This window comes from Oncorhynchus tshawytscha, linkage group LG15 (genome assembly GCF_018296145.1).
Source record: "Oncorhynchus tshawytscha isolate Ot180627B linkage group LG15, Otsh_v2.0, whole genome shotgun sequence".
Taxonomy (NCBI): Eukaryota; Metazoa; Chordata; class Actinopteri; order Salmoniformes; family Salmonidae; genus Oncorhynchus; species Oncorhynchus tshawytscha.
In genome coordinates, this window is record NC_056443.1 from 7,588,646 (window position 1) to 7,605,227 (window position 16,582).

Sequence of the window (16,582 nt, forward strand, 5' to 3'; positions counted from 1 at the left end):
TGCACATTTAAAAGAGTTTACCCACACACAAGATTTTACTGATATAGAGGTTACCCTGATGGCTGGTTATTTTGTGTGTGTGTGTGTGTGTGTGTGTGTGTGTGTGTGTGTGTGTGTGTGTGTGTGTGTGTGTGTGTGTGTGTGTGTGTGCGTGTGTGTTGGCGTATACTGTATGCATTTACAGTTTGTGTGTGCTTGTCCCAGATTCCCACACCGCTGTGTCTTGGTTACACGAGGACAGACCAGTCACTCTGTGTCGGGACATACTGTGACCAATGAGAGAGAAGATCATCAAAAGGTCAAAGGTAAACTGGGGTCAAACAGGCATAAAACAACAGGCCGACAATTACAGTAGCAGTCGCAAACTGTTTTAACTCCTTGCCTACAACACAGTGAATGGCATATCCAAAAACACACAACAAAAAATAACAAATATCCCAAGAAATCTTGCGAACTCAGCCACACACAAAACAACGACCAAATCAAAACAGAATGTTCCTGAACTGCGACAACCGCGGAGACAAATCCAATTATTTACGTCTCATGTTGCAAATTAGTTGTAATGGACATAGTCGTGAAAATAAATAAGCACCCGCGAAGAGAAACAAAAGAAATGCAATTTCTAATTAACATGAAAGAGAAACGGAGGGCCGTGTTAGTAAACCCATCTTTCATCCCTCTTCTCATCCCTCGCTCCCCTCGTCTTAGACAACGCGTTTGTTTGTGCCCAATGTCTTCTTCTTGGGGAGGCGGACACCATTCTGTTTCTCATCCAAATTAAATGTCAACAGATTTAACATCAGGCTGGAGTTTTTTCTGCATTTTGTCGATGTTATTGTTCATTTAGGCTCCTCCGTCTCTCCCTCTCCCCCTCCCCCCCCTCTCTCTCTCTCTCTCTCTCTCTCTCTCTCTCTCTCTCTCTCTCTCTCTCTCTCGGTCAAGCAGCGTCATTTGCGGCATCTTGGCTTTGATCACAAAGGCTGAGACAATAATTAGGTTTGTGTAATTACAGCAGGCATCTTAATGAGAGCTTTCAGGACTGTGTGTCTGCTCTATCTCCCATCCCTGCCCAGCCATTACTACATGAACCTCCTCCTATCTCCTCTGTCTGGCTGTGTGTCGGCGCCACAATGAGCTACAGGGGGAGAGAAGCTATCGCTAGGGCCACACATACACTCAGATAAGGTTTACACACAAAGGCAGGCAGGCACGCACACACACAGATCCACACACACACACACACACAGCTACACACACAGCACTAGTGGTTTGGCAGAGGAGACACACACAAGCTCTCACACAAAGCCGTGGCGATGAGGAGATTTAGAGGGAAAACGATAATCACCTGACCTAGCCCTGACAGGGTGAAATGATATGAGGCAGAGAGGAACACAAACTCACAGACGTAACAGAGAGACGGCCAGACAGACAGAGATACTGAGAAAGATCTAGACTGAATGAATGACCCACTCAGTTTAACACCCCCACTAGCAAAGGTATTCTGGTAGGCAGAAAGGGGGAGTGGGATGGTATCCATTTACAGCTCTTAACCAAGGCGATGGAGAGTGGAACATACAGATATGTGGCAAGCTACAGGGCAGAATACACACTACACTTTACTAACACAAAATGGCCCTGATACACTAACACAGAGGAGACAGAATCGAGATGAATCTAGTATGTATCTCTATGGAATAGTCTGTGTGCTGAGGATGACATCAGTCTAGGTCAGACAGTTGGCAGGCCCTGACGTCCATCCAGCTGTTACCATTACTGTGGGAGAGGCCACATCTGCTGTGAGTGCCTGCATACATACGTACCTGTTTGGTTGATTGCGTGACAGAGGACACTGTGCTTGCCTAACAGTATAGCTTCCTTCACTGTCCCTGTCCACTTGCTGGGCTCAAATGAGTGATCCACTGCTTCGCAAACACACGTGACCGCCGACTCGACAACGTCTTAGCCAGCTGCGCCTCCGAAAAGGATCCAAATTGATAGCGCGAGTGGAGGTTACAATACAATCGTCCTCTGTCACACGTGTCTCACTGGGCAAACTCTGGTTGAATGAAATGACGTTGAACCAACGTGGAATAGACGTTGCATTGATGTCTGTGACCACCTTACCTGTACATCTGTGAGCTCCTTCATCAGTCTAGAGGCCAGCTGGGGGAAATCCTCCTGGCAGGGGATATGTAGGTTCTAGAAAGAGAGAGACACACAATTTTAAAATACTACTTTCTGGAGTAGCTGTTCAGCGGTTTAAGACAAAGTGTTAAACGTGAAAGTGCTTGATTCTAATGTTTTGATCGCTTGCTTGATTGCATCATTCATCCATCCATTCAGTCATCCATCCATTCATTCATCCATATGTTGTAAGGGGAGTGAGTTGTGGTTGTGTACCTCTCCCTGGTAGAGTATGCATCCCACAGGACTGACCACACATGCAGTACCAGAGCCAAACTTCTCCTTAACACGGCCCTCTTTCAGAGCACAGCACAGGTCTGCCATGGTCAGGTACCTCTCACACACCTTAAACTCCCCCTAGAAGAGGAGAGGGAGAGGTGGATGAGGAGAGAGGGAGGTGGAGGAGGAGAGAGGGACAACCCCAGTTGTAACTAACCTGATTCAGCTTATCAATCAGCTATTCAAATAAGGTACGCTAGATTAGGGTTGGAGTGAAAGTTTACAGGATGGTAGCTCTCCAAGAACAGGGCTGGAGAGCCCTTCTCTCTCTCCCCCCTCTCTCTCTATCCCCCTTCTCTCTCTATCCCCCCTCTCTCTATGCCCCCTCTCTCTATGCCCCCTCTCTCTCTCTCTCTCTCTCTCTCTCTCTCTCTCTCTCTCTCTCTCTCACACACCCCAGTGTGGCATCTTAGTTGCCAGATCTGCCTGTGCTTTAGCCAAGTCCTCCAAGATTCCTTGTCATGCTATACATGTATCTGATCTGGCAACCAGGCAACTGGTTTAATGGCCAGTGATAGCCGCTGGTATAGTGCCTGTGCCCCTGTAGCAGATGGAAGCACCCCTGGTGGTATGTCCATGCGAGTGTCAAGTCCATCTTTCCCTTAATTAAACCCCGAGTGCCATGGCATGTTCAACCCTCTATCTTTCTGTTGCCCCCTAGCTTGTGCCCTGTGTTGTTGTTGAACTATCTTATGTCTTACCCTTAGAGAACACATTGTACTTGCCCCTCTCTTACCCTCTCTATATACAGTACCAGTCAAAGGTTTGGACACACCTACTCATTCCAGGGTTTTTATTTATTTTGACTGTTTTCTACATTGTAGAATAATAGTGAAGACATCAACACTATGAAATAACACATATGGAATCATGTAGTAACCAAAAAAGTGTTAAACAAATCAAAACATATTTGAGATTTGAGATTCTTCAAAGTAGCCACCTTCGCCTTGATGACAGCTTTGCACACTCTTGGCATTCTCTCAACCAGCTTCATGAGATAGTCACCTGGAATGCATTTCAATTAACAGGTGTGCCTTGTTAAAAGTTAATTTGTGGAATTGTTTTCCTTCTTAATGTATTTGAGCCAATCAGTTGTGTTGTGACAAGGTAGGGGTGGTATACAGAACATAGCCCTAATTTGCAAAAAAAAAATCTAAAAACCTGTTTTTCTTTGTCATTATGGGGTACTGTGTGTAGATTAATGAGGGAAAAAACGTTTTAATCCATTTTTGAATAAGGTTATAATATAACAAAATATGGAAAGAGTCAAGGGGTCTGAATACATGCCGAATGTACTGTATATCATTCTCTCTCTCATACCCATTTCCTGGTGAGTTCCAGGATGCTCTGCCGCATCATCCCAGGTAGGATTATTCCATCCAGAGGGGGCGTTGCCAGCGCCTCCTCTGGAGAGAAAAATGTTGGATGAACAAATGAATTTAACAGATCTTTTAGTGTCTATGGAATATCCAATCTGACCCAGTTTACAGAGATCAGGTGAAGAAGTGAAGAACAGCACTGGCTATGTAAGACTGCAGCTGTGGTGATATACACTCTAACCACTAGATGTCGCTGTTGTACAATCAGACACAAAGATCCGTTTCCTGTTCAGTAACATTATGTCCATATCAACAGATCTAGAAGAGGATGGTCGTGTTCCCCTGCTCAGACATTGCTGACGCATGCCAGATATTTCAATTCCTGGATAGGTATTTTAAGTATCAGCTAACCACGTCATATGTTCTAGAAATTGTGTGGCATGCAACCATTGGTTGATGCATATAATGTCTGAACATGGGAACGCAACCCATATTTCCTTTGGTCTTGTTCAATTGCAAAAGCCTGATTAAAGCAAAGGTATTATCTCTAATCTCATTGGCCATGACACTGAAAGTGATCATGTTCATGGTTCCGACCTCTGTGATTTGATGGTCGTCTCCGTACAGCCAGAGGACCTGCTGGCACCCATAATCCACTGCTTCATGCTGGGCGTAGATAGACGCTCCATAGTTCCTGTAAACAAACCACCATGTTCATGTTCATTTTAATCCACAAACGAGAGTTGTCCATTTACATTTCAATTCCATGTGTCGTAATCCAAAATGATTTGACACTGTTCCGTTCGTTAGAGTAACCAAGCGCGTGATCTTATTGTGTACTGTACATAAATCGTGTCACAATGGAATCCAAAGCTCTTTACAGTTGAATCTGGTGTAAAGCTGTATTAGTAGTGTTGGCAGGGTGGTGATATTAGGGTCAGGACAAATTAGTAGAACACGTTGCAAAGCAAGCATTTTTACTGCATCTCAAAAGAATACTACCATGTCTGTTCTTCCTTTACTCAAAGGGTACAGTAACCAATTCCAATCCTAACTTGTGATATGTTGGATATTTTACAGTCTCCAGTCCCTCCTCTAACCCTCCCATCTTACAGTCTCCAGTCCCTCCTCTAACCCTCCCATATGTCAGTCTCCAGTCCCTCCTCTAACCCTCCCATATGTCAGTCTCCAGTCCCTCCTCTAACCCTCCCATCTTTCAGTCTCAAGTTCCTCCTCTAACCCTCCATATTACAGTCTCCAGTCCCTCCTCTAACCCTCCCATCTTACAGTCTCCAGGCCCTCCTCTAACCCTCCCATATTACAGTCTCCAGGCCCTCCTCTAACCCTCCCATCTTTCAGTCTCAAGTTCCTAACCCTCTAACCCTCCCATATTACAGTCTCAAGTTCCTCCTCTAACCCTCCATATTACAGTCTCCAGTCCCTCCTCTAACCCTCCCATCTTACAGTCTCCAGTCCCTCCTCTAACCCTCCCATCTTACAGTCTCCAGGCCCTCCTCTAACCCTCCCATATTACAGTCTCCAGTCCCTCCTCTAACCCTCCCATCTTACAGTCTCCAGTCCCTCCTCTAACCCTCCCATATGTCAGTCTCCAGTCCCTCCTCTAACCCTCCCATCTTTCAGTCTCAAGTTCCTCCTCTAACCCTCCATATTACAGTCTCCAGTCCCTCCTCTAACCCTCCCATCTTACAGTCTCCAGTCCCTCCTCTAACCCTCCCATCTTACAGTCTCCAGGCCCTCCTCTAACCCTCCCATATTACAGTCTCCAGTCCCTCCTCTAACCCTCCCATCTTACAGTCTCCAGTCCCTCCTCTAACCCTCCCATATGTCAGTCTCCAGTCCCTCCTCTAACCCTCCCATCTTTCAGTCTCAAGTTCCTCCTCTAACCCTCCATATTACAGTCTCCAGTCCCTCCTCTAACCCTCCCATCTTACAGTCTCCAGGCCCTCCTCTAACCTTCCCATCTTACACTCTCCAGTCCCTCCTCTAACCCTTCAATCTTACAGTCTCCAGTCCCTCCTCTACCCTCCCCTCTTATGGTCTCCCGTCCCTCCTCTAACCCTCCCATCTTACAGTCTCCAGTCCCTCCTCTACCCTCCCATCTTACAGTCTCCAGTCCCTCCTCTACCCTCCAATCTTACAGTCTCCAGTCCCTCCTCTAACCCTCCCATCTTACAGTCTCCAGTCCCTCCTCTTACCCTCCCATCGTACAGTCTCCTGTCCCTCCTCTCCAGGCTCTGATGTACAATGCCTTGCGAAAGTATTCGGCCCCCTTGAACTTTGCGACCTTTTACAGGATCTGGAAGAAAACCTGATGGAGTCTGCAAAAGACCTGAGACTGGGACGGAGATTTGTCTTCCAACAAGACAATGATCCAAAACATAAAGCAAAATCTACAATGGAATGGTTCAAAAATAAACATATCCAGGTGTTAGAATGGCCAAGTCAAAGTCCAGAACTGAATCCAATCGAGAATCTGTGGAAAGAACTGAAAACTGCTGTTCACAAATGCTCTCCATCCAACCTCACTGAGCTCGAGCTGTTTTGCAAGGAGGAATGGGAAAAAAATTCAGTCTCTCGATGTGCAAAACTGATAGAGACATACCCCAAGCGACTTACAGCTGTAATCGCAGCAAAAGGTGGCGCTACAAAGTATTAACTTAAGGGGGCTGAATAATTTTGCACGCCCAATTTTTCAGTTTTTGATTTGTTAAAAAAGTTTGAAATATCCAATAAATGTCGTTCCACTTCATGATTGTGTCCCACTTGTTGTTGATTCTTCACAAAAAAAATACAGTTTTATATCTTTATGTTTGAAGCCTGAAATGTGGCAAAAGGTCGCAAAGTTCAAGGGGGCCGAATACTTTCGCAAGGCACTGTATGTGGCAATGTGAGTGTGCTTTTATTGTCCCCAGCACAAGGTTCACCTGTGTAATGATCATGATGGTTAATCAGCTTCTTGATATGCTACACCTGTCAGATGGGTGGATTACCTTGGCAAGGGAGAAATACTCACTAACAGGGATGTTTGTTCAGTACCACAGCCTGTATGTGTTCGTACCAGCAGGCTGGCCCTCTCTGCAGACTTCGCCATACGGTTCATGTTGAGCATGGGTCTGAAGAGACAGACTTTGTCATCAGCACCTCGGTATGCCTTCATACCCTCAAACAACTGACCAGAGATCAGAGGAGAGGAAAGAGACAGGGGTTAAGACTGGCAGACAGGAAAGAACCACTGACCTCTAGTCATTCTCTGAACAGAGTGAATATACATATATATGTAAATGTAAACATAATGAATGAGGTCCAGAATGGGAAATTGGCTTCCTGAACCTATGTGTGTGTGTGTAAGTTTCAGTACAAATGAGCGTACCAACCCACTGTCCTTCAACTATCCTATCTGTGCCTATTCTTATCCTAGCTACAATTAAAGTGTAGTACATTCATCTTAAGCTCTCAACACAAACTCTCAGCATCTCAGCAGCACAGTCTGTTTCCTGATTGAAGACACTGAAATTGGGGCTGTAAGATGTGACAACCATGGGGGAGGTCCTATACATACCTGTAGTGTAGATGCTGACCTGTACATTTTCACCAGTGTTGGAATTGCTCAATGGTAGGCTGGTGCCAAGTATGTTACATTAGCTACACGTGCCTGTTTAAGCCTTTCACTTGGGAAGTTTTCAGACCTTTTGTTTGTTTTGACAGTCGTTTCGCACGTTTTGTTAATATTTCTGCCATCATTCATTTTCGAACACTATAATTTAATGAACCGGCACCTGATTTTGCACCTTTAACTTTGTCTCCTGCTGCTTTGTCATATCCTTGAATTAGTTGATGTTATTAGACATATTTAAAATACTTAGAGATTGCGTAAGTTATTTTAGTACAACATAAATAAATATTTTTTATTTTTATGTATGTAATACATCTACCAACATATTTCCACTGTTAGTCTTCATTACTATCAGGTGGGCAGCAAGAATGGACAGCATGAGTGTGAGATACATTAACTTTCTAACAAGGCCTAACAAGGTGGTGTTTCCTACCTGCACAGCGTAGTGCATGGCTGAGCAGGCCAGGTGGAGAGACTTGATGTGAGGTTTATGCCAGCCTCCAGCGTTGGTCCACTCTATGGTCAACATGTGGTCAGAGAACACAGTTCCAAACACCAGATTGGTCAGGTCAGGTTTGGCCTTGTGGGTCTGGGACAGCTCAATGACCAGGTCAGCTGCCTGGGGGGGGGAGGATATAGAGGACATGGTTTAGATGTAAACTCATTCACACTGCTTTAGGTGTAATATACTGTATGTCATTGTCCACAAACACTGTTGTAAAATGTATAGGTCAAAACAATGTCCATTTAATAAAGGAGCACTTTGGGGACATTTCAAAGTGAATTTATTCTGCGTTCATTTTTGTATCATCATTAGTACAGTGTAGGCCAACATGATCCCAATTCTAGCTCCAAGATGCTGGCATTTAGAAAAAGTCTTTGGTGCTGATATATTGGCGCATTGAACCATGTCGTGTGCCGTAGTTAAAAAAAATCTGTGGATAGTTGTCACGCCCTGACCTTAGAGATCCTTTTTATGTCTCTATGTTGGTTTGGTCAGGGCGTGAGTTGGGGTGGGCATTCTATGTTTTGTGTTTCTATGATTTTCTATTTCTAGGTTTTGGCCGGGTATGGTTCTCAATCAGGGACAGCTGTCTATCGTTGTCTCTGATTGGGAACCATATTAGGTACCCTTTTTCCCACCTGTGTTTGTGGGAAGTTAACTTTGTTTGATGGCACATAGCCTTAAGCGTCACGGTTTGTTTTGCATTGTTTATTGTTTTGTCGGCGTCACCCAAATAAAAAGGAAATATGTACGCTTACCACGCTGCACCTTGGTCCAGTTCTATCAACAGCCATGACAATAGTGCTAAAAACAATGACGTCATACCTGAATTCCGACATCTTTAGACACCTTTGCCATTGTACAGGAATGTAAACTTTTGATACATTACATCCTTATTCTAAAATTGATTGAATAAATAAAAATCCTCATCAATCTACACACAATAATCCATAATGACAAAGTGAAAACAGGTTTTTAGACATTTTTGCAAATTTATTAAAAATAAACAGAAATACTTTATTTACATAATTTACATAAGTACTCAGACCCTTTGCTATGAGCCTCGAAATTGAATTCAGGTGCAACCTGTTTCCATTGATCATCCTTGTTTCTACAACTTCATTGGAGTCCACCTGTGGTAAATTCAATAGATTGGACCTGATTTGGAAAGGCACACACCTGTCGATATAAGGTCCCACAGTTGACAGTGTCAGAGCAAAAACCAAGCCAGGAGGTTGAAGGAATTGTCCTTCGAGCGCCGAGACAGGATTATGTTGAGGCACAGATCTAGGGAAGTGTACCAAAACACTTCTGCAGCATTGAAGGTCCCCAAGAACACAGCCTCCATCATTCTTAAAGGGAAGAAGTTTGGAACCACCGAGACTCTTCCTAGAGCTGGCCGCCTGGCCAAACTGAGCAATCGGGGGAGAAGGGCCTTGTTCAGGGAGGTGACCAAGAACCTGAATGTCACTCTGACAGCGCTCCAAAGTTCCTCTGTGGAGATGAACCTTCCAGAAGGACAACCATCTTTGCAGTCCTCCACCAATCAGGCCTTTATGGTATCGTGGCCAGATGGAAGCCACTCCTCAGTAAAAGGCACATGACAGCCCGCTTGGAGTTTGCCAAAAGGCACCTAAAACAAGATTCTCTGGTCTGATGAACTCTTTTGCCTGAATGCCAAGTGTCATGTCTGGAGGAAAGCAGGCACCATCCCTACGGTGAAGCATGGTGGTGGCAGCATCATGCTGTGGGGATGTTTTTCAGCGGCAGGTACTGGGAGTCAAGTCAGGATCTAGGGAAAGATGAATGGAGCAAAGTCCAGAGAGATCCTTGATGAAAACCTGCCTCGGAGCACTCAGGACCTCAGACCGGGGTTGAAGGTTCACCTTCCAATAAGACAACGACCCTAAACACACAGCCAAGACAACGCAGGAGTGGCTTCAGGAAGAGTCTCTGAATGTCCTTGAGTGGCCTAGCCAGAGCCTGGACTTGAACCTGATCTAACATCTCTGGAGAGACCTGAAAATAGCAACGCTCCACATCGAACCTGACAGAGCTTGAGAGGATCTGCAGAGAAGAATGGGAGAAACTCCCCAAATCAAATCGAATTTTATTGGTCACATACACATTTTAAGCAGATGTTTTTGCAGGTGTAGCGAAATGCTTGTGTTCCTAGGTCCAACAGTGCAGTAGTATCTAACAATTGACAACAGTACACACACATCTCAAAGTAAAAGAATGGAATTACGAAACATAAGTATTAGAATGAGCACTGTCTGAGTGGCATGGAATAAAATACAGTGGAGTACAGTATATACATATGAAATGAGTAAAACAGTATGTAAACATGTTTAAAAGTGACTTGTGTTCCATGTAAAGTGACCAGTGATTCCATGTCTATGTTCATAGGGAAGCAGCCTCTAGGTTGCAGAGTTGAGTAACTGGGTGGTAGCCGGCTAGTAGTGGCTATTTAACAGTCCAATAGCCTTGAGATAGAAGCTGTTTTTCAGTCTCTCAGCCCCAGCTTTGATGCACCTGTACTGACCTCACCTTCTGGATGATAGCAGAGTGAACAGGCCGTGGCTCGGGTGGTTGATGTCCTTGATGATCTTTTTGACCTTCCTGTGACATTCGGTGTTTTAGGTGTCCTGGAGGGCAGGTAGTGTGCCCCAGTGATGCGTTGGGCAGACTGCACCACCCTCTGGAGAGCCCTGCGGTTACGGGCGGTGCAGTTGCCGTCCCAGGCAGTGATACAGCCTGACATGATGCTCTCAATTGTATATCTGTAAAAGTTTGTGAGGTTCTTAGGGGCCAAGATGAATTTAGCTGTTGAGCCTTCTTTACTACACTGTCTGTGTGGGTGGACCCTTTCAGTTTATCAGTGATGTGTACGCCGAGGAGCTTCAAGCTTTTCACCTTCTCCACCGCGGTCCTGCAGATGTGAAAAGGTGTGTTCTCTCTCTCTCTCTGTTGATCAGTTCTTTCATTTTGTTAACGTTGAGGTTATTTTCCAAACTTGATGATTTAGTTGGAGGCGTGCGTGGCCATGCAGTAAAGGTTAAACAGGGTGTACAGGAGGGGGCTGAGCACGCACCCTTGTGGGGCCCCTGTGTTGAGGATCAGTGTAATAGAGGTGTTGTTTCCTACCTTCACCACCTGGGGGCGGCCCGTCAGGAAGTCCAGGACCCAGTTGCAAAGGGCGGGGTTTACACCCAGGGCCCCGAGCTTAATGAATAGCTTGGAGGGTACTATGGTGTTGAAGGCTGAGCTATAATCAATGAACAGCATTCTTACATAGGAATTCCTCATATCCAGATGAGATAGGGCAGTGTGCAGTGCAATGGCGATTACATCATATGTGGATCTATTGGGGTGGTGTGTAAATATATAGTGGGTCTAGGGAGTCAGGTAAGGTGGAGGTGAAATTATCCTTAACTAAGCCTCTCAAAGCACTTCATGATGACAGAAGTGAGTGCTATGGGGCGATGGTTATTTAGTTCAGTTACCTTTGCTTTCTTGGATACAGGAGCAGTGGTGGACATCTTGAAGCAAGTGGGGACAGCAGACTGGGATAGGGAGAAATGGAATATGTCAGTAAACACTCCAGCCAGCTGGTCTGCACATGCTCTGAGGACGTGGCTAGGATACTGTCTGGTCTGGCAGAATTGCGAGGGTTAGCACGCTTAAATGTCTTACTCACGTCGGCCACGGAGAACGAGAACCCACAGTCCTTGGGAGCAGTTCACCTTCAGGATATGTGGTTTCCAGTTTGCAGAAAGTCCAGTGTAGTTCCTTGAGAGCCTTCGTGGTATCGGCTTGAGCGGGAATATACACGACTGACTATAACCGAAGAGAATTCTCTTGGGAGGTAATACGGACTGCATTTGATTTGTGAGGTATTCTAGGTCAGGTGAACAAAAGGACTTGAGTTCCTGTACGTTATCACAATCACAACATGAGTAGTTAATCATGAAACATACAACACAGCCTTTCTTTCTCCCAGAGAGTTCTGTATTCCTGTCTGCGCGATGTACTGAGAACCCAGCTGGCTGTGTGGACGGGGACAGTATATCCGGACAGAGCCAGGTGTGCCAAGCTTGTAGCGTCATACCCAAGAAGACTCAAGGCTGTAATCGCTGCCAAAGGTGCTTCAACAAATTACTGAGTAAAGGGTCTGATTACTTATGTAAATGTGAGACACATTTCAGTTGAAGGCATTCAGTTGTACAACTGACTAGGTATGGGGGATACCTAGTCAGTTGTACAACTGAATGCCTTCAACTGACGCCTTTTCCCTTTCCCTATTTCAGTTTGGTATTTTTTTAAATAAATGAGCAAAAATGTCTAAAAACCTGTTTTTGCTTTGTCATTATGGGGTATTGTGTGTGGATTGATGAGGGGGAAAAACTATTTAATTGATTTTAGAATAGGGCTGTAACGTCACAAAATGTGGAAAAAGTCAAGGGGTCTGAATACTTTCCAAATGCACTGTGTCTCATCGGGTGCTTCAGAGTTCTGCAATTCTCCTGCTGGCCAGTAGAGGACACTCCAGGCTTTTAACTTCTAGGAACATGAGCCACTCAATAAACAAACAACCACAGAGGACACCTGACACAACCGCTCTCAGTGTAGGAGTTGCCTTTACCACAGTTCTAGGATCAGATAACTCTCCCCCAATCCTAACATTAACCATGAGGGTGGAGGTAAATATTAGTCTAGATCAGTAGCAAAAGGCAAATGCTCTGCTGTGGTTGGCTGCTCTCAGTGCCTGTCTGGATTAGGCCTGTCTCAGATCTACCCTTCCTGGGCTGCATTTATTTACACAGTTCTGATTTTGATTTTTTTTTTTTTGATTTTTTTTCTGATTTTTTTCTCTCACTAATTGGTCTTTTGACCAATCAGCTCTGAAAAAGGGATTGGTCAAAAGACCAAATAGAGGACAAAAGATTAGAATTGGGCTGCCCGCGTAAATGAAGACCTGTTGCAGCATTGTGTAATCTCAGATTACAGAGGGGTAGTGCTGGCCAACAGTCTGAGAGAGCACTGTCAGATTACTCTCTCTCTTTCTCACAGTCACACGTCACTGACTACAGCTTTGGTTACCAATGTTCTGGCCTAATATCGCCATTTACTTACCCAGCCATGAATCTGATATATTGATATTTTAAAACTTCAGTGTGATAAAATTGGATAAAATAAGGTACATTTTCTAGTGACTATATCTTCTCATTAGTTCAGAATTCACACATCTTTGAAGAAGTGCATTGCATGACAAATCACTTCTGACCTGCTGTGAAGAATTTGAGATAGGCACATTTACAGAGATCCTGATAACTCTGTTAACTAATGTAATAGCACAAGAGAGCACGACTGTTACCCTCGTCGATGGAAGGAACGGACCAAGGGGCAGCGTGGTAGGCGTACATCTTACTTTATTCAATGAACACCGAAAAAACAACAAATACAAACTAAATTTAAAGTTTAGTAGGGCTAAACAACACAGTACCAAAACAAGATCCCACAAACTACAAGTGGGAAAAAGCTGCCTAAGTATGATCTCCAATGATAGACAGCTGCCTCTGATTGGGAACCATACCCGGCCAATAAAGAAATAGAAAACATAGATTGCCCACCCTAGTCACACCCTGACCTAACCAAATAGAGAATTGAAAGGATCTCTAAGGTCAGGGCGTGACAGTACCCCCCCCAAAGGTGCGGACTCCGGCCGCAAACCTGAACCTATAGGGGAGGGTCCGGGTGGGCATCTACCCTTGTTGGTGGCTCCGGTTCGGGACGCAGACTCCGCTCCGCTCGTGGCTCCGCCAACTTCAGTGGCGCCTCTGGTGCGGGGATCGTCGCCGGAAGCTCCGGGCCATGAATCATCGCCGGAGGAATCGAACCGTGGATCATTGCCGGGGACTCCGGACCGTAGGTCGGCGCCGGGGACTCCGGACTGGGAACCGTCGCTGAAGGCTCCGGACTGGGAACCCTCGCTGGAGGCTCCGGACTGGGAACCCTCGCTGGAGGCTCCGGACTGGGAACCCTCGCTGGAGGCTCCGGACTGGGAACCCTCGCTGGAGGCTCCGGACTGGGCACCCTCGCTGGAGGCTCCGCGCCATGGATCATCACTGGAAGCTCTGGGCCATGGATCATCACTGGAGGCTCTGGGCCATGGATTATCACTGGAGGCTCCGGGCCATGGATCATCACTGGAGGCTATGTGCGTGGAGCTGGCACAGGACGTACCAGGCTGGAGACACGCACTGGAGGCAGGTGCATGGAGCTGGCACAGGATATATTGGATTGTGGAGGCGCACTGGAGGTCTGGAGTGTAGAGCTGGCACAATGCGTCCTGGACAAATGACCACTCTCGCATGGCAAGTGCAGGGAGCTAGCACAGGATGCACTGGGCTGTGAAGGAGCACTGGAGACACAGTACGTATGGCCGGCGCAGGATATACTGGGCCGTGGAGGCGCACTGAAGGTCTGGAGCGTAGAGCCTGCACAACGCGTCCTGGACAAAGGACCACCTTCGCACGGCAAGTGCGGGGAGCTGGCACAGGACGCACTGGGCTGTGAAGGCACACCTGAGATACAGCACGTAGAGCGCACGTAGAGCCGGCGGAGGAAATCCTGGACCGAGGAGGCACACTGGAGACCAGGCGCGCTGAGCCGGCACCACCTGTCCTGGACAGATGCCCACTTTCGCACGGCAAGTGCGGGGAGCTGGCACAGAACGCACCGGGCTGTGGATGCGCACTGGAGACACAGTGCGTATCACCGCAAAACATGGTGCCTGACCGGTCACACACTCACCACGGTGAGTACGGGGAGTTGACTCTGGTTCAAACCCTGGCTCCGCCAACCACCTCCGCCAAACCCTGGCTGCCTTTCGGGCTTCCGTCATGGTCGGGAACCCCGGTATCGTCGTTGTTCCTCCCTCGCTGCCTCCGTCTGCTCCCATGGAAGGCGATCCTTTCCGGCCAGGATCTCCTCCCACTTCCAGGATCCCTTACCGTCCAAGATATCCTCCCATGTCCAAGATGTCTGCTCCTCCTGGCCACGCTGCTTGGTCCGTTTGTGGTGGGATCTTCTGTTTTTGTGTAGCTGCCTGTGAGCAGCCCAGAATGTCACGCATGGTTTCCTTCTGTATTGTTTTTGGTGAGTTGCATATTTATTAAACATGTAGAACTCTAAGGACGCTGCGCCTTGGTCCATTCATTCAGACGAGCTTGACAACGACTTAGATGTGTAAGGTGAATGAGTTTCAAGTAATCCATGTTCAGCGTAACATCACACGCTCCATTGGTCAGGGATTACCAAACTATAAATACTCTACATCCAGCTCAGGTGGGTCACAAAACAGGAGTCAGATTCCTACACGTGTGTACAGTAACAACACAGGGGTCTATAGCGTACACAAGCTAGGCTCAGATACAGTACTACAGAGGTGCTTGTCGTTCAAGACTACAGACCTGATGCAATTATGAGGATGTAGCATCTATGAGGCCATTTTCTCAGACATTGATTAATTAATAACAGGCTTAATCCAGCTGTGAATGTCTTCGTCTTAAAACGGTCCTGCACAGCCCATGACAACTCTCTCTCTTTCTCGTTCTCGCTCTCACCCCTTTCTCTCCCCCTCTCTTTCTCCTAATCACCAAATCACCACCTGCGACTGCCGCCTGCCTGGCTGTCTCCTCCCTGTGCAACGTTAGAGAGCAGAGTAAATCAGAGCTAAAAGCCTGCGGCAGATCACAGGTCACAGCCTGATTGACAGGTGGTGCTTAGCGTTATCTGGGAAAGTGGATTCTCTGCGGAGACGACACAGGACCTCCTAGATAGACCAGGGCCCTCATCCTTCTCCTTCTCTATACCTCTCGGAGGGCCACAAAGGGCCACAACATTGAGTATGTGGTTAGCACAGGGGTCTGGGGAGCACATGCCAAACGAGGGGCCACAGAAGGAGTTAACCCCCATGGATCTATAAGACGAACATCTCAGGATCTCAGGTGGATTTTTTTTACTTGCTGAGGCGGACGTATTGTTGTTTTTGTAGGGGGATGTGTTTTTTTGTTGTTGATCTAACGGACTGAGAGGCATTAGGAGAGCCATGTTTGTGGGGGGAGGTGTCCATGCTGTTGGTGTGACCTGGACCTTTTGATTGACAACCAGGGGAGGTTTTATGAATATCAGAATCATATCCAGGAAACATCAAGATGGTGCAGCTGGGCTCCTCGCTGAAGGCAAGTGATTCATCTGATTCCCCACACTGAAATGGGCAGTTGGAGGGAATGGCGTCTCCAGTTTGCCATACACTGACAAGCTTCAAATGTCTTGTGATTGCAGTTTTACATGCAATATAAATTCACCAATGTAGCAGTGTACTATGCAATATGTGCAATATCTGAACTGTTCCACATTAAAATACCATTGCTGTACCACATGCCTTTGCACACACTTGAAATGAACGAGGAATAATGCTAATCAAATCAAATCAAATTTTATTTGTCACATACACATGGTTAGCAGATGTTAATGCGAGTTGCTATGCACATTGTACCACCGGGTAAATGATTAGAATGTTACCTTGAAGCTGTGGACGCTGTCTTCCATGCCGCTACTGGTGGATACATCTTTACCGGAGCCCTGGGAGGACAT

At 46.4% G+C, this 16,582-nt stretch overlaps 1 protein-coding gene across 1 annotated transcript; it reads right to left on the reverse strand.

The window, feature by feature from the left end:
* Positions 1-227: 227 nt before the first annotated feature.
* On the reverse strand, positions 228-16,582 carry LOC112215031 (branched-chain-amino-acid aminotransferase, cytosolic-like). Its single transcript, XM_042297793.1, has 9 exons — positions 16,511-16,582; positions 7,850-8,035; positions 6,862-6,972; positions 5,999-6,051; positions 4,352-4,476; positions 3,784-3,869; positions 2,401-2,541; positions 2,125-2,199; positions 228-266 (listed from the first exon to the last, which is right to left on the reverse strand). Exons 1-9 carry the CDS (start codon positions 16,580-16,582, stop codon positions 228-230), a joined length of 888 nt encoding a protein of 295 aa, XP_042153727.1.